Genomic DNA, 24,502 nt, shown 5'->3' on the forward strand with positions numbered 1-24,502 from the left:
ACAGAATGTGTAACTTTGAATCAGGCACTGAATGTGATTGGAGCCAAGATTCTGAAGATGACTTGGATTGGGTGTGGCTTGATGGTTTCCAAGGGGATGCAGTGGGCGGTCCTGACTATGACCACACCTACTTCAATCCAACAGGTAATTGTTAAGACAACAACTGACCTTGCCATGGCGCTTCCTATTTTATGTTGACTATAAATGTCTAGTGGTCGTTTATAAATCCTCGGGTGAAAACTGGAATCTTCTTTGTATAGGTAAATACGCAATTTAAGAACTTCACTATATGTCTATAAATAGAAATTAAAAAGCATCTCCCCCCCAGTTCTTGAAACTTTTGGAATGACAAGGTAGCCAGAAGTGAATGAGCGGGAAGACCGACTTGGTCTGTAGTAATTGGTAATTGATGAATGAAAGACTGTATTGTAAATACTATGAAAAGCAAGCAACAAAATCTTGAAGATAATCATTGAATTCAAGATGGAAGTGATATGAGAGCGTTTATTTGACAAAGTGACGACGTGAGCAGTGTTAAAGGTTATATGTATTAACATCAAAACATTTCTTACAGGTCATTACTTCTTCCTGGATTCTGGGGAAAATGACGTGAATAAGAAGGCTTTGTTGGATAGTGTGGTATACTCTAAACCTCAAAATACAGGAGATTGCCAGGTCAGTATTAAGGTCATTTTATGAAATTATTTAACAGATTGTATGGACAGATATTATTATAATTATTATTTATTGATCATCTTCATCATAATCTCCATATTCATCATCAACATCATCAACACCACCATCATCATCATCATCATGATCTTCATCAACACCACCATCATCATTATCATCATTATGATCACCATCATCATCAACACCACCATCATCATCATTATCATCATCATCATCATCATCTTCATCATCACCATCATCTTCATCATCACCACCACTATCATCGTGACCATCATCATGATCTTAATCGACATCACCATAACCATCAATATCATCATGATCATCATCACCATCATCATCATCGTCCATTAATAGTTATGTATATGAAATATAAGATATATAAAATGCATGAAACAAACATACATGCATTTTTTAGTAACGTGACAAAAACAGATTGATGGTCAGGGGTGGTCAAAACATAGTACATTTCTGTTGCTCGAATGCATATCACCCTAACATGCAACATTGTATAAGAATGGCAAACAATAAATGCTGATTAACAAAGATGTGAATGAAACAAATATATGGATATCAATTGATACAAAATATTGTCATTATAGACATGAATGAATGAATAAATGAATGAATGGATGGATGGATGGATGAATTAATTAATTCTGTTATAACAAACAATGTTTTTAGTTTCAGTAAAACATGAATTAACTTATGATCCGGTCAGGACATATTCAAAGCAATTACCCTCAAGAAACATTTTCACAAAGCGTGTTAGGTATTAACATTTGATATCAGATAGACCAAGTATAAGACTGTTTTATAGAGAATAGTGGTCTTTTGATTCATAATTATGTCAAAACGAATGGAGCTGATTCACTGTTGTAGATAAAATCATATGATTTTGCAGGATAAAAATTGATATGTATATGTTGTAACATTTCCTCTCTGGCTCCACATACCTTTGTTCGTTATTGCTTTCTTCTTTAGCTTCGTTTCTGGGCATTTATGAACGGAGCCAATGTAAATCGCCTGAGTGTTCTGACCCAAGTATCAACCCATGATGACCCAGTAAGGTCTTGGACCAAGACAACAGCTACGGGTGAAGAGTGGATCAAATACATTGTTCCAATGGACACTGGATACAAATTCAAGGTATGTCATTCTCATATTATTGCACCCTAGACAATTTAAAATCAATTTATTGAGCCCCACTGTCCCCCCCCTCCCCTCTACCAAAGTAGTCAATTTTGGTTTTCCTTGTTTATAGATTTTTTTGGTGATTTGGTAATTTTATATAAAGAGGAGGCGTAATAGCTCAGTCAGTAGAGTGGCCGGGGTTTTGGATTCTGGTGGCCCGGGTTAGATTCCCACTTGGTGCGCAAGTGACCTTTGGAAAGGCACTTATTCTCATTACCATGTCCCTCGGAGAGGACCCTAAGCCATTGGTCCTCATATCATATTGTTGATGTTCATCATCAATTAGTTACATCTATCTGTTTTACTAGTTTTATGTATTAAACTGTCCATATAACCTAATCTCTTATACACATGAATGTCTATAGCCATGAATGCATGAAGCATCAAAATTTCTCATATAAAAAATCAAAACAAGAAAGTCATCCCATTGTTCAATATAGGTATACTTCGAAGGGATCGCTGGTGGTCTTGATGACGCAATAGCACTTGATGACATCACAATGACTCCTGGATGTATCAAAGATCCTGATCAAACATTACCTGATTCCGTCACGCCTACAGGTAATAACAAAGATAGATGGCCAATATGAATGCATACTAATAGTGACAATAATCGGCTTTTATATAGCACCTAATACATTAGAACGGCGTTTTTAAACGCTTTACGGATATAATAATAATAATAGAACAGCTTTATGTATAGCGCATTATACCTTACAAAGGTCTCAATGCGCTTTAGAAGAAAAAGAAAGATGAAGGGTAAGCTGCTGGTAAAGCTTTAATATTCTTTCCAGTTAAATAAATATGTTTTCAATGCAGTTTTAAATTGCCCAATTGTGTCGACTTGCCTTAAATTTTGTGGGATGCTATTCCAGAGTTCCGGCGCAGCATGCGCAAACCCCCGTTCACCATAAAACTTTGTCTGAACAATCGGTACGTTATATAAATCCTTATGAAGTGATCTAAGATTTCGAACAGGTTCATATTTTACAAGTAACTCTGACAGATAAGATGGAGCCATTTGTCGAAAACACTGAAAAGAGAGTAGTAAGATCTTGAACTTAATACGTGACCTGACAGGCAACCGATATATTATTACCTTGGTCATCGGATTCAGTCAGTCGTTCCCGCACTCAATGTGTGCACATCCTCCACTCCCTGGAGAGTATTCCAGTCAGTCGCCTCTGAGGCACACACAGTACTTGACAAGCTACAATGACTTTCACACCGGGTACCCATTTAGCACCTTGGTCGGAGTGACAAAGTGTGGATTGACGCCTTGTCAAATGGACGTCAGACCACTACTAACGCTATCCTGCAGGTCGAATGCCAAATTTATTAATATACATGTTTTCATGGGATTCCAAGTTCAAGTTATAGTTCCCTGAAAGCATCAAGACGTCATTTCAACAACTTGAGTATTTCAAAAGTGTGGCCGTTTTTTATGGCAAAGATCAATAATCTTGTTAAACTTAAAATCATTTCCATCAAGTTTGTTGTTTTATCTGAAGCTAGCTTGTGAAATTAAGTGTTTCCCAGATCTCCTGCGACTTAATCAATATCAATGTTGCATCTGTAAAATACAGCTTTTAGAATTTTACTTTTTACGAATTTTCAAGTTGTACATAGTCTTGGGGATATGCACAAAATTCAGTTAGTATCATTATTTCAGTTGATATTAAGTAATAACAAAAAATGTTATATACCGCAAATTCACAATTGCCTGTAAGCAGTTAAGAGAAAGGAAATATGAAGTATAAAGGAAATAGAAATAGAAATATTTTGCACAACGAAATGTATCAAAACAAATATTACAATTTACTAGTTCTCACCATAGATGAAGTTAAAGTATCCAGATGTCACTTTTGGACATTTTAAATATTGCACTTATTCTTCAAATGATTTATGATTATCTTTTAATTTCGAAATGTTATAAATTAAATTTGATATTGCGCTCGAATGATAATTTGAAAAAAAATATTGTATATAAATCCCATATAATTGACCACAATGGGTAAAAGTCTCCAGATATTTTAGACATTTCAAGTTATGTGTAGTTATGTTTTGTGACTGATACACAAATCTCTTTTCTATGAATCCCGTGTTATCAACATTGAAACCGCCATCAATTTCAAGCTTAACCACTCAAGATGGTGGTCTCATGCATTCATTAAGTAATTTTATTGCTATTTCAAGAAGTCAAGTTTATGCGCACATCATTATATTGTATTCATTATTAGTTATGATTATATTATTTAAGTTATGGATTAGTTTGTATATTGTAGATTATTTTGACAAGGTTGCTTGTCTCTTTGAACATATTTTCTTTCTTGTTTATTACTTTTTCATTGTTTATACTTATTATATATATGTATTTGTTACTTGTATGCAGGCCCCAAGAAAAAACAGTGCTTAGTCCACTGATGGGGTGACCCTGGGTAAACAAAACGAAATAAATAAATTGTGTCATCTTACATTGTATTATTTCGAATGCAGTAATAAATGCAAATAAACAAAAAATCATTGATTTTTATCTCACAGATGCTCCACATTGTAATACTGGTGAAAGGGCATGCAGGGATGGTACTTGCATCGCTTCTGAGAAGTTCTGCAACTTCATCTATGATTGTGATGACGTCTCTGATGAACTTGATTGCCGTAAGTGTACCCCTGGAGCTACAGAAAGTCCCAGGTTGAAATAATTAGCGTTATTTGAACGACTTCATAAATTTACATTTGCAATTTCATAGGAAGTCCAATAGAAATTGAAGGACTGTATTCTTAGGTCGGGTTTTATCCCAGTGTTAAAACTATTGGAAGCCGGAAAATACTAAACTGTTTATATCACATATTTCTTATATTTAATGTTTAATGTCCCCTTGTAGTTACGATGAAGAAAAATAATTTCGTTGCCATTCACAGACTGTTGTGAATGATTTGATAGCCCAATTAGTTAATAAATTGGACATGTACTAAAAGACATGTTTGTCCACGATTAGCTTTCCATATTTAAATCACAATTTTAAACCGGAGTTTGATTTAAACCATTGTTAAGAATACGGGCTAGTAGGTCTAGATTTACTACTCTCTACTCTCATGGTAGGTGGGACACGCAGACACCGAACAGGGAGCCAGAATCAGATGAATAGAGAACAGAGAACATTCGCAATACATAAAGCACTGTATTTGGATTACTATTAGTATTGTGCTTGATATTTTTTCAACATTATGGACGATATTATTACAAACTTTTGTGACATTATGTGTGCTTATTTGGACGTTCGTGTTACCATAACAATTATTTTTTCTCTCTCTTTACAAGAAAAACTTTTTAATTTGCATTTATTTTCAAATATGGCATCTAGTTATAGGTATTGACGCTGCAATATTCAGCAAAAATATCATAGAAAATGTCAAAATTACAATTTTCATGAACATTGCTGGAAGAACATAAATGGCTCTGAATAGCCTTCCATCTGTATATTTCCTGGTATGTGTATTATGTTGTATTCCGCATGCAATTTTCCAGTTTGTACTCAGTTTTTATTCTTATAAGGTAAACAAACCAAAGTATTTGCTTTTCCTCAGAATGATTGATTCATTGAAAAGCGATATACCAGTGGATGTGACTAATCCCCCTCCCCCTTATTATTCTACCTGTTAGCATCTGTTTGTGACTTCGAGAATGATCTTTGTATGTGGACCCAAGGAGTGAATGATAACTTTGATTGGTCAAGATTCAACAACTCTGAGGAATCAAGCTTTGCTGGACCAATCTCTGACCATTCACGTGGTAGTCCAATGGGTAGGTTTGGCGAATAGGTTCATTCTTTATCATACCATATTAGTCCCTACCAGAAAATAATAATGTAATGGCTATTCTAATACATATACTGTATGCATGAACATTTTGGTACCAAATGAATAAATTAATAAAGAAAAAACATTTTTTCAAATCAACATCTAAATCTAAAAAATATTGATACATTAATGCATTCAAATAAAATACCCATTACATAATACACATGTTTTCTTTGCCAAACTTTGGTGTTTTTGGCTGTTCTAATGTCGCTTTGATAATTCCTTTGGCAGCGATGCAGCATACAGGAAATATATGCATTAAATAATAATCATGTACTCATCGTTTGAAACTGCACAATGTAACCATGTTAGGAAAAGAAAATATATCATCTTCTAGAATTCAGTTTGAATGACAAAAATTAGTCCATGATAGATATAAATATGATAAATACTATCATCGCACACTTGCACTGTTTATCTGATTTTTCTTTCCATTTCCTTTTGAGGCCTTTATCACTTTCAAGCTATAAGCTTAAGATGAAGGTCTCCCACATTTCAAAATGTATTATGTTGATATGTGTATAAATATAATTTTTTTCTGCTATTTTTGAACAATTAGAAACAAAGAAATTTATCAGGTATATATATATATTTCAATTAGATTATTAGATTGTATTAATGCATATGTTATTACTTATCTCATTTGCTTATTATGTTATGCTAAGAAAAAAATGATTACACGTGTGTATGCTTTCGTTATTGGAATGTGGAAAGAAATAAATCAAATCAATCAAATCAATCGCTGAATATCAAGATTTTGGAATGAATGCATGATTTTTTTTTCTCAAATCCTTATCTTGAAGGTATCTACTACTTTGTTGATGGTCTGACAAGCACAAGGAATCATCATGCAACCTTGATCAGCCCTAAGTTTGGTCAGGCAGGAACTAACTGCATAGCATCTGTGTGGTACTACATATACGGTGCTTCATATGGTAACCTGGAGATCAAAAGAAGACTAGCTGGCGAGGATAGGACCTTGATGGTCATTAACGAGGGTAATATGGTCAGCGAGCAGTGGACACAGGCCAGGATAGCTCTTCCGCCATGCCTTGCAAGCTTCAATGTAAGTTCTCATCTCTAAGCATACAATTACTTTGTATGGGCGGGGCATGGGTTCCATGATATGTCTGCAGGTCAAGTCCTCAAGGACATACTAGTAATTGATCCCCAGCCCCCATCCAGGGTTTTTCCATTCCAATTACAATCCACCTCTTTTTTTCTTGAATTTCGTTGTGTCTACACCATTCTTGCCTTTTTCAACTTATTACTGATAGAGGGATTTCATAATGTTTTTGTCTAATTTAGTGTTGTTATTACTTTTTTTATATATTTTTTTGAAATGCAATACTCTTCTTGATAACCAAAACATCTTTCCTACATAACTTTCAGAAATGCTTTATTATTATTTCTTTATCATTATTATTTAATTGGCAAATAATATTCAAAAATACATCTCAGTATAAACAATACAAAAATAGGAAATATCAACCATTGGAACTCCAAGGACAGAAAAAGTTAATTTAATTACTGTGGCATAAAGCCTCCTGTCCCAATTCCAATGGTGGGTTTACAATATATATTAATACTAAACAATTATAAAATACTCATAATTATAAAGGGGTGAAGCATGCGATTAATAAAATATATAAATAAATTTAGTTACTTGTAAAAGAAAATGAGTGGAAATGAGGGGGAAAGAGAATTAAGAAAGCTGAATGAAGGTAACCAAGAGAAAGGAAAGGAGAGTGTTAGAGAGAGAGGGAGGGGGGAAGGAAAAGAAAAGGTGACACAGGCAAAGGAATTGTGAACACACCCAAAATGGTACAATAATACTTAAAATAATACTAACTTCTAAGGAATTGAACACTTAACAACTCGCTTAAATCGGGCGCTGGCGGAGGTAACGCCCAAGCGCTACAAGCCATCTCGATAAGGAGGTCTCTTTACATACACAACAAAAAAAGTAAGTCCCCCCATAAACAAACATCAATAATTTCCGAACCAATGCGAGTTTTTAGTATATTTTTACATGAGCGTGTAGGTAATTTTATAAGCTACCCTCTGAGTAAATGTTGTGGACTTACTTTGCGTCATGCTTCAGTGAGCACCGTCAGAAGGCAAAAATGTCACTTTTCAAAAGTCACAAGCCAAATATCATGACTTTGATTCCATTTCACTGGAACTAATTCCTCATTCTTATCATGAAAAATAGTCAGAAGGCTTGTAAAAGGTACTTTCTAAGACGATACAACTTTTTTGGCTATTCTGGAATTTCACGGTTGAATAAACACAAGTCCAAATTTGCAATAATTGGATTTTTACACATTTATGTCAGTAAGAATGAAAGAATATGATGACAGTTATTTTTGGGAAGAGTATCTTCAACAATATTCATCGTTTCACGATTCAATGAATTTAATAAAAACAAAAAATACGATTTTCAAATATCATAGGCAAGTATTGTTTCATTTTGGTAACTGAAAATGATCTTTTCTCAACTTTTTCGTTATGTTCACTATAATTTAACATGCTGCAGAGATTCAAAGGCGTTCAATTAAACATTCACGCTTGAATGAACATGTGGAATGTGATGCTCTCTTTTTTACTTTATTGGAACAAATGCAATTGTAACTATGGATATCTGTTAAAAACCTCCTTGCATAGTTCATTTGATTTGATTTTTATGAAAATCCCGATGTTTAATGCATCAGTGAGCACACAATATTCGAAAATTATGCAAATGAGAAGAAAGTTCAAAGCCTTGGCCCCACTCTGTGCCGTGTTAAATGGTTATTTTGGTGTGCGCACCTTTTGAATAGTGTTACTCTGAAGCCATGTGCGAAGTTTCATGAAATAACTGTTGGCAGAAGTGGCAAAAACCGTCCATGAAACAAACCCTCATTTCATATTTGTGAAAATTTTGACTTCTCTCATAGACTTGTGTACATTATGGGTGCATATGTTTAAGAATAAGTAACCCCTCAATCAATATGGTGGAACTTTTTTTCAAGGCTGTCTTTAGCAATGTCATTTGGCAGTAATGTTTATCAACCTATGGACAGAATTCTGTGCAAAAATGAAATCGATATGTTCATTCATGGATGAGTGAGCACGCATCAAAGTGGGAAAATTGGTATTTTCAATGTCAAAGACTCATTTTAAAGGGTAATAAAGTGAATATTGAGGGCAAATTCGGTTTCAAATGTTTTTGTTTTATCATCCATCATTTCTATCACCACACACTTTCCGAACTTAAAACCTTTTCATGGTTGAGCGAGCACATTCGAAAACTTAGGAATGAATACTCTTTATACGGCATAAATGTATTCTTTTCGTAACAATTTCTCATGATCAGTTTAACTTATGGGCAAATTAGTGGTGGACCCATAATTTTAAAATGGGGGAGGGGCCTATAATCGGGGGAGCCACCAACATTTTCAAATTTTAACATGATCTAACAAGTTGTAAAGGATACTACCATAACCCCCTATGATGATACGTCACAATACAGGGGCCGCGGAACAGTTTTCAAGGGGGGGAGCTGAGCCAAAAGTGGGAGGGTGGGGGCTGACCATGCAAAAAATCACAATCGTATTGTCATTTTTACATTTTTGTACATGCTTTTTGAAAAAAGTGGGGGGGCTGAACCCCCTCCCCCCACTTCCGTGGCCCCTGCAATACAATGTGCTCACTCAACCATGAACATACGATATCAAATTTGTGTGTGGAGTGTCTAAATGATGGATAGTAAACCAGTATAAAACCATAAAATTCACTTAAAAAACGACTTTTTTCCAACATTGTATTTGCACAATCTGAAACACGAATCTTGTGACTTTCAAAAATGGTCATTTTTAATTCAATCTTTGATTACTCATGCATGACTCAATCGATCAATCTCATATTTCCCCAGGAGTTGCCTAATGAGTGTGGAAAACCACCTACGAAAAATCATATCTCAAAATAATTCCATTCAAAAGTTACAGCAATTTGATTTAGGGGGGAACTTACTTTTTTTGTTGTGTATATTTCATATTCATTATTAGCTGATTTGATAAAGGACGGCCAACTCTTTATGGCATATTCTTCAAATAACTTGTCTTTGTTTTGAAACTGAAATATTTGTTTATGTATTTTGTCATAGGGAATGTCCTTGAGAGATCAATTAGTATTTGCCAATCCCCTCCACCTTTTGAGTTTCCTATGTGCTTGTGTAATTTTGTGTTTCTGTTTATATAATGACATGTAATGACTGTTTTGAGGCTTGGTTTTATATTTTTTACTTAATTTGTTGAATTGAATTCGAATTTGAATTTGAAAAGTTGAATTGCTCTCAATGGCTAAAAAAATAAAAAGAAACCGCTGGGGTTGGAAAATCAGATTTTCTTTTTAAAGAGAGACTTTATTCATTTTTTCTTTATTCAAAGAACGTAAATACATAACAAATAATATTTAACATGTAAAAAAAATAATAATCAAATAAATTTGATGTGCCTGGATCCATCAATTTCTGCAAGAAACTAAACTTGTTGCATATCCATAATGCATTGTTGTTCGTGTTGATATTTTAAGTTCTTTCACAATCATGACAATGAGAAAAACAATAAATAACCCTTTAAATAACGAGTAGAAAATGCTTAACATTTAACATATAATTTATCAAAATTAAAAGCAAAAAAAATCCGCCTAGTATCCAAAATACAAAATCATTAAAAGACGAAAAAATAAATTCGTTAACTTGCCCTTTTCTTTACTGTTGTGTATTAAAATCTCCTGCATAGCTTGTCTTAGATGCTGGTAACCAACAGACCACCCCTACTCCAGGAGGATTTGCTATCGATGATATCCGTCTTGATAACTGTGCCTTTGACGTTTCACCATCATTGATACCATGCCAGTCTAATTACTACCAGTGTTCTGTTGATCACTGTTATCCGAGAGATAGTAAGTGTGACCTGACCCTAGACTGCTGTACAGACAATGGCATGGGAAATGATGAAACTAACTGTGGTAAGTGTATTTGTAGGTATTTATCTGTATTACTAGGACTGAAGATAATGCAGACTTATTTTTTAGTGTGACATGACTCACTGTTGTCACTTTTGAAGGGTTGATGAAGCTAGCTGCGGTGAGTTGATTAATTTTGTTGACATTGAGAGTTATAATTCAGTGTATATATCAACCCTAAAAAGACTGGGGGCTGATTCAGCCCCCCCCCCTCGACATTTTTCGCGATTAATCTGCTGCGCAAAATTTTTTGACCGTGTCGCTCACTGACTTTTTACTTTTAGGTTTTACGCAACTTTTGTGACCAAAATTTTGAACCCCGGGTACGCGGTTCCAAAATTACGCAACATTTCGTAAGTGCATGCAGACCCAAAATTACTCAAAAACGTGAATTTGTGTACAAATCCAATGCAAATAGTGTTCTTAGCCAAAATTCATAAATGTATCATTATTTTTCCTTTTACTGCTTATAATCAATTAATTTTATCTTGTTTATGGTCAAAATAAAGTCCCCGACAATTTTCATTGAAAAAACAATAAAAAACAAAAAGTCGAAAAACAAAGAAATACATAAGAAATTTAGAAAACAATAGAATACATAAGAAAATAAATTTGATTTTGAATTTTTTTTTATCAATTTGATCAGATGCCTATCTAGAGTATGTGAAACAAAAATTAGCATTTCAGGGGCATTATTTTATTAATTAGAACAAACTTATGATTTTACGCATAAATTAGCATAATTAATGAGACATGAGATTTTTGCCGAATTTGATGTTATAGTTTTGTAGATAATGCCATGGGTAACGCGTGTGCCAATTTTCGTCGCGATCGCGCAATCAACAGCCGAGATCATAAGGGGAGGCTGAATCAGCCCCCCCCCCCCGCTTTTTAGGCGTTGAAATAGCCCAGTCTATTTAGGGTTAAGGGTTATTGTGTACTACATGTATATCCCCCTCAATTCATACTTACTCCCCTTGATTCCACGTCATTTCATTTTTTCACTATTCCTTCATTTTCACTCTATGATTAGTTTGCCCTTACTTCCAACTTACTGCACTATTATTCTATCTGAATTTCCCCCTACTTTACCCTTATACTAACATTGCTTCTCGTTAACTTCACACTTACTTTACACTTTCTCCCCTAAACCCCTTCCATGTTCGTTACTTCCCACTTACCTTACCCTTGCGTCTCTTTTACTTGACTCTTAAATCACCTTCTTTCAGCTTCTTACAAGCAATGTGACTTTGAGGATGGTCTGTGTGATGTCTGGAGTCTGATGCCAGAAAATGATTTTGATTGGTCACGAGTGCAAGGACAGGATATGACGCAATTGACCTTTGACCACACCTTAGATTCAGGCGATGGTAATTTAGATTTAAATTTATTTATTTGTATTTTTTTAGTAATGAATAGACTAAACCTACCTTTTCTGTTCTTTCTTTTTTTAACCATGCTTAAATTTTTTCATGGTTTATCCGATGCTAAAATGTTTATTACGCCATTCTGTTATCTCATGCATAGACATATAGGAACAGACAGATTAAAATAAGAAAAACATAATATCAGCAAATGATTACATTCATAAAGCAAGTTGATACATAATTCAATCATTTGTGCGCTTACAAACATCATGCGATTCAGATCTTTTTTTAAAAGTTTTATTAATCTTGTGAGTAGGATAGGGTAATTTTGAATATATCTTTCAAAACATAATTTAGGAGAATAGACAACAGAAAGAAGTAAACATCAATAAATATTTGAATATCAAATTTTTTGACTTGCAAGAGGTAAGAATGGTCTATTTTGTAGCTTTTTATCTTTTTGAAATGGTTTATCATGTTTCCCATAAAAGGATCTTTCCTGTATATGGACCCTACCAACCAAGCAAGTAGTGGTGAAAAAACACAGCTCGGAAGCTTTATTATACAGCCTGCTAATAACAACTGTAAGGTGAGGTTCAAATACTTACTTTAATCTACTCCAAAGTTCAAAGTAGAGATACCCATTGCTGATATCCTTCAAAAATACACAAACGCACTACTTCCGTTGGCAGGGAGGTGTGGCAGGGTTATTGTAAACAAAAATTGATAACTGAAAAGTTACTTTGGAAGCACAAACTCATTGGCAATATTCTCCCAATGCTTATGAAGTCTAATGCATTCACTGAACAAGAAGTAATTACCTCGACAGTTAGATTGTTCCACACAGTCATGTTTCACTATGTTAGCAAAGAAAAACTTACATGACAATCTCTTCTCAAGCTTAAAGGAATAACCACTAGTTTTCCCATTACAGTATTTCTCAGAAAGAAAAGCTCAGAACATTTTTTAAAAGCAAACATGCAGATATTTGTACACATCAATCATGTCTCCTCTTTTTCGTCTGTGACAGAGTAACAACACTTTCTTAAGCATGTTTTTAGATAATTTCATTAATAGTCATGTAAATTCCATTAATAATGCCATAATTATATAAGTGGGTATTTCCTACCCTTGATATCCGGGACCATCCTGAAGTGATTTTTCTCTGTATTCTGCTTCAAATTAAATGATGCTATGCTTTCAAATTATCATTGCTTTGGTCCTTAATGAAGCAAAGTTAGAAAGAATTTTTATTGGGAGATGACAGACATATTGATAATTAATGTATATGAGATTGCCCTGTTTCTAATTGGAATCATTATTATTAGAGAATTAGAGATATCTGCAATGCTATGCAATACTTAATATTCCTAGTTATGAATGTGATTGTTATTATTTTAATAATGATATAAACATTTGTAATGCGCCGGTATCCATCAAATATTAATATGAACATTTCACTTATTTATTGCTCAATATGAATACTATTTATTTCATTTTAATGCTACACTAGGTAAAGTTATTAATGTTATTCATTTTTACTGTTGATACTTGTAGAATATTGCTATTATTATTTACAATGCCTTTACAACTGCAAGGTAAGCATACGCACTAGCAGATGAAGGAAGATGATATCGGACATATTTTTATGTCATCTGGACACGTGTCATCGTAACCTATTTTCATTTTTTTCATCATGTGGGTGCAATATACTACACACAGATGCGTTTTTACTACTACATGAGTGGCAGCGCCAGTGGAACTTTGAATGTGTATACTCGCACGTTGATAGGAGGCCCTCTATTGTCGAGATGGTCAGACTCTGGAGATCGAGGTTTAATGTGGATGAAGCAAGTCATTACTCTCGACAGTGACGAGATCTTCCAGGTATAGGGGAGCTTTTCATGAAACAAAAGGCAGTGATTTTTCACTGACTATTGTTAAAAGCTACTGAAATTTTTGCATCTTATTGGCTCAAAATGAATTAATCAGGATTAGCATTGGCAGGATGCTACATGAAAAAACTCCCAGATGTCTTCCTTTTTTGTGACTCTTCATGATAGACTAGCCAGGTAGACTTTTGAAAAAGAAATAGGCACCCTTACCCATTATGAATATAATAATCAGGGGCCTTTAACACAAAGCTTAGCAATGATCATAGAACATTTTTCTAAGATTGATTACATTATAGACTACAATGTACAATCAATCATAAGAATCAAGTGTATGATCACCTTTATGTTACGGGAGCTTGGTTGTGATTATTGACAATGGAAAACATGTATACATTCGATTACACCCCCTATATTTTGGACTTTCCTGAAACCATTTGTTTCTGCTTTCTAGGACACAATATAAAAGTGTGTACTATACCTACATAATCTAATCATTGATTATAGCATCTGTTTTCATGATCATGATACAGATGGAGGCATCATAGTGTAGTGGTTCTGATTCCCATCTTTTAATAAGAGGGTCATGGGTTCAGATTCTACTTAGAGGCATAGATTTCCTTCAGCAAGACATGTGTCCTTATTGTATTGCACCCAACCCAGGTGAGGTAAATTTATTAAGGACGAATGTGAAAGGAATATTTTCCTTGAAACAAAGTGCGTGTAACCGTTGTTCTTCTTAAGCCAGAGTAATTATGCTGTGATGCAGACTTTGGATTGAATGACCATTAAACACTTTATAGCCAGAAAGGATCATGACTGGGTAGTATTTATATAATATTGACTGGCCTTGAGGGGAACATCAAATATATTGCCAGCAAATGAAACATATTGGCCCGAGTCTTTAGACGAGGGAAATATGGGTCATTTAAGGGCAATATATTTCATGTTCCCCGAAAGAAGAGCCAGTCAATATTTTTATTATCATCCAAATCAGATATCTAGAGCAAAAATCATGATAATGGGGATATTTCTTTTAAAAATAGAGTTATATTGTGTCATGTTAATATCGGTCTAGGCTCTGCACTTTACCATTATGACGTACTTGCAAGCGCTCGGATCCAGCGTTGTCTTTATTATGACGTATATTGTTGGTGGGCGGATCCTTATTAAGCGTATCTCTTTACGCATCCACAAATTCCCGGATGTGAGACCAGGGAAAATACAAAGGTATATTTTGCTTTGTCTCTAGCTCTGCATGCAAAGTAAATACGCGCATTGAGACCAAGGAAAATACAAACAATATACCTACCCTTCCCGATATTCAGAAAATGTAGGGCAATACGGTTTTGTAAATGACCAGCTCAGATGTCTGATACGGGTGATAATTTTATACAGTCAAGGATATAAAGGTGGGTATAGCTTGTAGAATATCTTCTCACTTGGTATTTAAATTGGTTGAATATTTTGCCATGTGTACATAACACAAACCAATTGTGAATTTATGCAGGTCATCTTAGAAGGGGTGAAAGGTGAAGGGTCATCGGGAGTGTTGGCCATCGATGATACGACCTTTACACCTGACTGCAGAGCATCATCAGGCAGTCTACCCAGTAGTACAACTAGACCACCAACTACAACTGGTAAACGAGACAAAATTATTATTATATGCATAAATTATTATTTATGTAGTTTTCTTTTAAACGTCATTAGTTGAAATATCAGCTCATTTCATATTCATTGCTAAAATAATTTTGTTTAATGTCTTTTTGTTTTTTTATTAAATTGGGTATGTAATACCTTGTTCATTCTTTATTCAAAGTTTTGATTATATTTTATCATATTTTATTGTAAATGTTTGTTTTATTAATTATGCTGTTTTAATTACCCCAATTTTATCATCAATATTATTCCTTAATCGTTCAATGAAAGAAAAATGTAAATGTAATAAATATTTTATTTCAAGATTTTGTTGCAACAATATGACAATATCGCTCATGTGTGATAGATGATTATTCGTGATATGAAAGATTTCAAGTAATAGGACAGATGTTTTCTTAAAATTTAGTATTTGGGAAAAGAACAGAATTTATTTAACAAGCACATCAATTCTTAGAAATTTAGCAACTACATTTCTTATATGGAAAGTCAATTTGTTTTTTTTTTTTCATCAATAGCTGCTAGGACTTGACTCAATTTGTTTAGAACACAATTTGATATTGAATTATGAAGGAAGAATTGTAATGTATATTTTCAGGAAAGAGAAATATGTGGCAATTTGTTAGAAGGAAAGTATTAGAAAGAGAGATTTGCATTATATAAATATACATACACCTTGTCATTTAATTGAGTGGAAAAGGTGACGTTCCTTCAGAGGTCTGTTTCTTAAAACTTGTCTTAATAACAGTTACAAGCTACTGAAATCATTCAATGTCATTGGCTGCTAGTCAGTTTGCTATAGAAATTATGCATTTGTTAGCATAATATGTCTTAATGAAACGGGACCCAGGTCATTTTTACCTGACTGAATACCTTGGCACCACATTTGCAGAAATTATACGGGATAGTCAATTGAACGGCTCAAATGAATACACCATGCAAGTTTGCTTTCAATGGGACTAATTTTATCATCGAAATCTTGATCAGGGGTCCGTTTCAGAAAGAGTGGCGTTTAAACGCAAGTCAACAAATCAGTCGCAAGTCCCAAATGCGCGCAGTTAAAAATCAAGTTGCGCATGATTTTTAGAGTTGCGAGTGATTGCAACTTTTTCTGCAACGTTCCCCTGGTCTGTTTGTCATCCCGTTTAGTTCCCCCTACTACTAAACGAAGAACAGAAGCACCAATAACCACATCAGGGCAAATAGAAATAACAACAGAAGAGCCAGAGGCTTCCGATGAACCACCAGAAGACAATAGTAAGGATTAACAAACATTCCCGATTTTTTTTTGTTCCATTGATTTCCATATGTGCGTCCCTGGATTATACAAGTGAGAGCATATAATATATAGTAATAACAAAGCTATTGTATATCGCATATAACGTCCCTATGTGCTTCTAAAGTACTTGGATATTGTTACCCTGGTTTTATAGCCTCACAGCCTTTACAAGCATGGTGGCATTTCAATGAATGAATTCCTGCTAGGTTCCCATTTACCTTACCTTGGTCGAGTGCAGCACAATGTGGATAAATTTCTTGTTGAAGGAAATTATGCCATGGCTGGGATTTGAACCAACAAGCCTCTCATTCAAAGAGGCTGGTAATTGTAACATTGAAACAAATTTGTAAAAATACTCTGTCATTTTTTTTCCCTTAGAAAAAAAAAACCTCTTTTGGTTGTAGAAGGTTGGCAGGTCCGCTCAAAAAGGGTAGTTCATCATGTTATTATTAATCTTTTTTTCGTCAATCTCCCCCTAAATTCAATCTAGTTTTCATTTTTATCATATGTGGTATATGGCAGAGTTGTCAGACTCTTATTGGAGTTTTATTTGTCTTTTAAATCCCGTTCTTATTATGGATTTCATTGAAACTTCTACCCTGTGTTAGATTTTCTGTTTTATCATTATTGTTTAGTGGTCCCATTTTTTACCATTTTTAGAAAACCCATGCATGCTCTATTAGAAATTTAAATGACCTATTGTGTTTACTCTGATGTTTATTTACGTGGTTTTAATATGTTTGTTTTATTTTAAAGCTGCATTAATCATCGGTCTGTCTGTGACCTTTGGCCTACTGTTCCTCATTATAGTGATAATATCACTTCTCTACTGGCGAAAGGGAAGAAGGTAATATATTTCTTTGTCTAATATCAGTAAAGCCCAGCTCACACTGCAATCCATTCCTTAGGATTTTTTTTTATAAATCGAAATTGGCATTAAATATAAATGTTCCAAGAAGCAACTACTTTTTTTAATTTCAGTATAATTTCAGGAATAATACAATCATAACTATCCTTTGCATCAAGCCCTTTTGTAAGAGTAAAGTCCTAATCGGCTTCAAGTCGCGGCCGATGGTGATGATGTTATTGCGATTTTTTTAATTGAATGTTATTCCTGCAGGCAGGCTCGAACTAGACTGAATTTTTATTTCATTAGTCTTATCACTATTCCTATCTCGGATCGCTAAGACTAGCTTTTTCGGCTGGAATGTTCATACCAAGTGTTATTATAATTTCTTTGAAATTGGAGCGCAACATATTGCATAGTGTGCACCGGGCAAGTAAAAAAAAACAGAGGCAAGGTGCCAGGATCTAGTATGCAGAAACGAAAAAAATCTTACTTTTACCTGTTATAAAAATACAATATGCCACAGTGTCTACACTGTTAGCAGCACAATGTATTATGGTTTGTGCACTGTTTGGTGCACAATGTGCCACGGTTTGTGCACTGTGTGGAGCACAATGTGCCAGAGTGTGTGCACTGTGAGCAGCAAAATGTGCACTGTGTGCAGCACAATGTACCAGTGTGTGTACGTTGTGTGGAGCACAATATGCTAGAGTGCCTGCACTGTGGAGCAGCAAAATGTGCACTGTGTGCGGCACAATGTACAAGAGCGTGTGCTCACACTGTGTGCAGCACAATGTACCAGAGTGTGTACGTTGTGTGGAGCACAATGTACCAGAGTGTGTGTACTGTGTGGAGCACAATGTACCAGAGTGTGTACGCTGTGTGCCGCACAATGTACCAGAGTGTGTGTACTGTGTGGAGCACAATGTACCAGAGTGTGTACACTGTGTGCAGCACAATGGACCAGAGTGTGTGTACTGTGTGGAGCACAATGTACCAGAGTGTGTACACTGTGTGCCGCACAATGTACCAGAGTGTGTGTACTGTGTGGAGCACAATGTACCAGAGTGTGTACACTGTGTGCAGCACAATGGACCAGAGTGTGTGTACTGTGTGGAGCACAATGTACCAGAGTGCGTACACTGTGTGCCGCACAATGTACCAGAGTCCCGGGGGGGCCACTTACATTGACGAGTGGATACCATGCGCGACCAAAAAAACACGTAAAAAGGATGTCTTTTTCACGATAGGGCACGTTACGTACGTAACGTGATAAGGGTGTCAAAAACACAAAAATAATGAAAAAAGGGTATCTATTTCACTACGAAAATTACGTGTTTAGGGTCGATTTTGCGGGGATGATGAAACAAAAATAAAATGTTTTATAAAGGATGTCCTTTTTGCCCCAACACTACGTGTTTAGAGTCCGATTTGCGCGAGGTGTAGAAGGTGGGGTCGAACTAAACCAAATAAGGTAAAGCCGACGACCGAAGGACCCGTAACAATAAAACATTCTTATACTTGTTTAGGGGTTCATTTCGGGGAATATTTGCCAAGAGTATCGTTTTGTTTCCAATACTTGTTAAGAGTAGGGTTTCACACGTCAGTACTTGTTATGGGGTGCATTTTCAGAATATGGAAATTACGTGTTTAGGGTGCTTTTCGAGACCCAATGGTCGCGCATGGTATCCACTCGTGAATGGAACTGGCCCCCCCCCCCCCGGACCAGAGTGCGTACACTGTGTGCCGCACAATGTACCAGAGTGTGTGTACTGTGTGGAGCACAATGTACCAGAGTGTGTACACTGTGTGCAGCACAATGGACCAGAATGTGTGTACTGTGTGGAGCACAATGTACCAGAGTGTGTACACTGTGTGCCGCACAATGTACCAGAGTGTGTGTACTGTGTGGAGCACAATGTACCAGAGTGTGTACACTGTGTGCCGCACAATGTACCAGAATGTGTACGTTGTATGGAGCACAATGTACCAGAGTGTGTACACTGTGTGCTGCACAATGTACCAGAATGTGTACGTTGTATGGAGCACAATGTACCAGAGTGTGTACACTGTGTGCCTCACAATGCACCAGAATGTGTGTGTTGTGTGGAGCACAATGTACCAGAGTGCGTACACTGTGTGCAGCACAATGGACCAGAGTGTGTGTACTGTGTGCAACACAGTGTGAAATCATCTTCTGACTGTCAGATTTGAATCTCTAAAAAGGGAATCTATGAAGCTGAATCAACAGTGTAGATTTTTTTCACAATATTATGTTCGAGTATTTTAACAGTAGAATCAAACTTTCACATGTACCACTCTATAAACACAATATTTGACCGCACTGTAAACAATAAAGTTGTGTCTACAATGTGAATATATTTTCACAATAAAGTATATTTGAACATTTTAATGGTATAATAAGATTTTCAGAAAGTCATAGCATGGATGTGTTCACAACGTGGATTTATTTCCACAGTTTTATGTTTAGCAGGTTCTGTTTATCTCTCAATATTTATTAAATATATGCATTGAATAAACATCAAGTATATAAACACTATGTCAGTGTGGCTCACATTTTCACTTACATGTAGCCCACTTTGTGAACACACTGTGAGCTCACTGCGTATAATCATATTCTTTCCATCAATGTTAGGCCAATATATTAATCCATGATTTATGTGTGTATTCTTCTCATTCTTCTAGAGGGAAAGAGGACCTAGCAAGCCTACACACTGGTATGGAAACAACTGGATATGATAAAGATTTTGGTAACATGAATGTAAGTATGCTGGATATCTGGGCCCCGTCTTACAAAGAGTTACGATTGATCAAGTCGATCTCATCCGTATGGAAATCCATCCATACCATAATTTTTTTTCTACGGGAATTTGCTCCATCTCCTTAGCAAACAAAGGGAATCCCTTCAAGAGAACGATTAGTTTACGAATAGACATCATATCTAGAAAATATTTTGAACAAATATGCATTTTAGATGTTGACGTTGCTGACCGTCCATAGTTATGATTGATCAGATCAATATAAACTCTTTGTAAGACAGGATCCTGCTAAGCAAGTTACAAAGGCAAATGGGACACATCATGAGAACATTTGCACCTTTGACCTGTGTGCAATTGCATTTGCATGAATCGTATTACATTGGATTATACTGTGTACAGACCATTTGACTCCAAGCTTGCATATTATATGCATAATGAAAATTTGTTCTTATGTTAATGTTTATAATGATACGTGTGATCATGGTTTCAACTTTTTTTGTTACATATTAATGCAATATATCATTGTCATATTAAGCATGACACAAATAACAATTATTTAGTTTACTTTATATTGTATTGTCTGCCAACATATTGGAACATTATTTTCATATATGCACACATAAGTATGATCAAACTATTGTATTCATCCTCCTGTTTATCAATATACATATAACAACTAAAATAGTAATCTTGATTGTACTATGTGGAAAGAATATTATCAGCTATATTCAATGAATACTTGATTAACATGCAATATTTAAATATATTTTTGATAAAAATGACGTGTCTTTCCATTAAAGTCCACAATCATTATATTGATTATTATGGCATATGAATGTCAAGATTGACTTGACCTGAATTTTGCCCGGACCGACAGGTGCAATATATGTACACCGGGTGAACACCCTACTCTTTGACGAATGGTGTATTGGTTTTAACGTGCATAGGTTGTGACTCTCCTATAGTATACACGAGACCAACATTGCGTCCTTTCCGATGGACGGAGTGTTTTCCAACTGCATTCACACCAGTCCTGCACTGAATACAGTGGTGAGGCACGCTAACACACAACCTTATAGCATCAGATTTTTTTGTTAGGCGCATTTCGGCATGAGCGGGACTCGAACCCCTCACGTTGAGATCTACGATCTTATCCGAAACATGCGCTCTAACCGACTGAGCTACACTGCCTCCCAAATGATACATATTCTTACATTTTACACAAACCTGAACCTCATTTTGACTTCAGTTTTTGTTAATTGTACGATACATGTAATTATATTATGTCCTGTTAACTATCCCTGATACTGATGACATGTCATAATTTGTTTTGTAATGTGTACCAAGTAATGGGACAGTGTATTTAGATTTTCATAGTAAGGATTTGCTCTTATACTTAAATAAACTCGTGCTTACCATACCCCCTGCCTTATCTTATTCCATATAGTTTGCATTACAAGAGGTTGATACAAGCATGTTTGGGGAATTTCCAGATGACTCAATGGTAAGTAAAAGTAGAAGTAATGATAATGATAATAACAACAATGATATAATGACATTAGCAAAAACATATAACAATAGTAATAATCATAAAAATGATAATAGTAATATAAGTGTAATATTTCTATAAGGGAAGCGAATTCAGCCATTTTGGAAACTGTTACTCTAATCAGTTACATTGCTAAAGGTCGATAGTTATGTGCCCAAAATGCAGAAATCATTCAACTGAACTTGGAATATTTTTGAGTATTCAAATTCATATCAGTGATGCATTCCAAGGTAAGGATAGGGTATCAAATGCCATTACCCTTAATACACAATAATCAATATTTTTTTAGCTTTCATATCTTATGCTGTGCCTATGGCCATTGCAAAACAAGTTTATTGAATTCCTGTTGGTGATTGCCAAAAACTTACACCAATTTCCACCAATGCATGCTTTTTCATTCAATTTCGAATTCATTATAATTATTTTCCATCTCCAAAAACCAGCATACACTATCCTCTTTCAATTATTTGTCAAGATTTATTCGAGAACTCACAGTAATGGTTGCCAAGATTGCCATTAAACTAGTAACAAAAATATAATTCATCTTGTAATCTGTAATATATATTTTTTTTTCTTTATTCGTTACAATTGCATCACCGTCAATTCTTCTGGCTCTCTACTCATTGTCATGTTTGCACAAACTGTAAATTAATCAGTAAAACATTTATTCAAATTAAGATTAATTGTTCAAAATCATGTCTGATATAATATTTTAAAAAGCGGGTGCGCAGCTAAATGTATTTAATGTTCCTGGGCTTACATATTATGTAATAGAAAATGAGTGAGATCTTATTTCCTATGTATTGTTATTTTTTCATTATTTATTTTCTTTCTGTAGCCTTCCGGTGCAGGAATTGATAACCCAATGTATTCATCGCCTTCAACCTTACCAATAGACGAAAACAGTGAGGCCTGATAATGAAGAGCGCCATCTCATGTCAAGATGTAGCCATTCTTTAGTATTTAACATTAGATTCTTTTACTAGGTTCAAACAAGAAAAATGTATTTACATTATTAAGCTTCTACATTCCATTATCATATGGGTTGATTAATTTGATATTGATTTGGTGGAAGCCTCTTTATCTTTATTCGAAACAGCTAGCTATAAAAAAATATCAAATACATTCCACATATAGCCTGTTTTAGTGAATAGTTGAATAGTTTTGTGAACGGCCATTATATGACTTGTGTAGAATCCATATCAGCATCTGTCGCACATTTATTTCGTATTTTCCAATAAATGTGTATTTAATTTACATGTATATGTCCAAAAAGTTCACATTTTAAATGTTTAAAAGAATTGTAGAAGTTTACTTATTTCCATAAAAAACATTCCTCCCCCTCTCCCACAAACAAATGAAGAAAAAAATATTTGCATTGTCATCATACAAAGTAATATTGATATTGAAGACTGCTGTTTAAAGTGTTGGCCCATGAATAATCTCTGTGGTTCTGGCACTTCCTGCATATAGTCGAAATGGGACCAACACTTTTCTTTGTCAATGGAACCTTTATTCAGTATCATAATTATACGAATACGTATTCATTTATTTGAATCGTTTTTTATTGTACAGAATGGTAAAATTTTAATGCTTTGCTCTGCTTATTCTACTGAACATTAACTTGTTTTCGATTTGTGCTATACGTGCATCATTGCTTTCAAGTTTTGCAAGTTTTCTTGCAATGTTGATTTGTTTTCCCAGAGACCGTCATACTTACTGTGATGTTTATGTTTAAAATAGTTCCATCTCATCTTGAAATTGTATTCTTCTTTTTAATTTCATAATGTATTTCCTCAATCCCATATTCCATCACCTGACTGTATCAGTAGGTTTAAAACTTAGGGTATATGTGATATTTGTCGTACTAATGCCTTTAGTCTCCAAACCTCGTCCATCTACATCTTTGTTCTTTTTCTTTGTACCTAAAATTTGATGTTACCTCGGACTAGTATATGCAAACATGCTTGATTTATTTGTTAATGATCATTATCTTTTTTTTATTAATTTGCAAAGTTGTTTGTACACAGTTTTCAATAATATTATTTGAATGCATCAATAGGTTGAAACTCAAGTTATTAGGGATTAATAAAGCTCTTATATGTCTATTCCCAACAAATATTGTTCGTAAATCCGTTTTTCCTACGCTCATTTGAATGTTATCTATTGCTAATCGACGCAAACTGGATTATGATAAGGATCACTAAAGATCCCCAAACGAGGTTAAATGCAAAAGTATCATATGATTGCAGTTCATTAACGAATCAAACTTGTGTATTGGTGACTGTAGTCGTGCCAATGTATCTACTCCTCAAATATTGTTTGTTATAAATAAACTAGCTTGTCCTTGAGAAATCAGTTTGAAGTTGTTAAA

General features: G+C 34.8%; 1 protein-coding gene across 1 annotated transcript; it reads left to right on the plus strand.

Moving 5' to 3' along the window:
- On the plus strand, positions 1 to 23,376 carry LOC121417511 (MAM and LDL-receptor class A domain-containing protein 1-like). Its single transcript, XM_041611232.1, has 17 exons — positions 1 to 144; positions 575 to 675; positions 1,675 to 1,839; positions 2,325 to 2,445; positions 4,426 to 4,542; positions 5,549 to 5,689; positions 6,549 to 6,811; positions 10,530 to 10,758; positions 11,985 to 12,125; positions 12,614 to 12,711; positions 13,845 to 14,009; positions 15,525 to 15,657; positions 16,823 to 16,930; positions 17,709 to 17,799; positions 20,506 to 20,581; positions 22,027 to 22,083; positions 22,967 to 23,376. Exons 1-17 carry the CDS (start codon positions 6 to 8, stop codon positions 23,042 to 23,044), a joined length of 2,223 nt encoding a protein of 740 aa, XP_041467166.1. The 5' UTR covers positions 1 to 5; the 3' UTR covers positions 23,045 to 23,376.
- The last annotated feature ends 1,126 nt before the right edge of the window (positions 23,377 to 24,502 follow it).

Source organism: Lytechinus variegatus, chromosome 6 (assembly GCF_018143015.1).
Source record: "Lytechinus variegatus isolate NC3 chromosome 6, Lvar_3.0, whole genome shotgun sequence".
Taxonomy (NCBI): domain Eukaryota; kingdom Metazoa; phylum Echinodermata; class Echinoidea; order Temnopleuroida; family Toxopneustidae; genus Lytechinus; species Lytechinus variegatus.

Coding starts and splice junctions, on each gene's coding strand:
- LOC121417511 (XM_041611232.1), top strand. CDS start 6: ATGTGTAACTTTGAATCAGGCACTGAATGTGATTGGAGCCAAGATTCT. Junction 5,690..6,548: donor TTCACGTGGTAGTCCAATGG/GTAGGTTTGGCG, acceptor CTTATCTTGAAG/GTATCTACTACTTTGTTGAT. Junction 16,931..17,708: donor TGAACCACCAGAAGACAATA/GTAAGGATTAAC, acceptor TTTATTTTAAAG/CTGCATTAATCATCGGTCTG.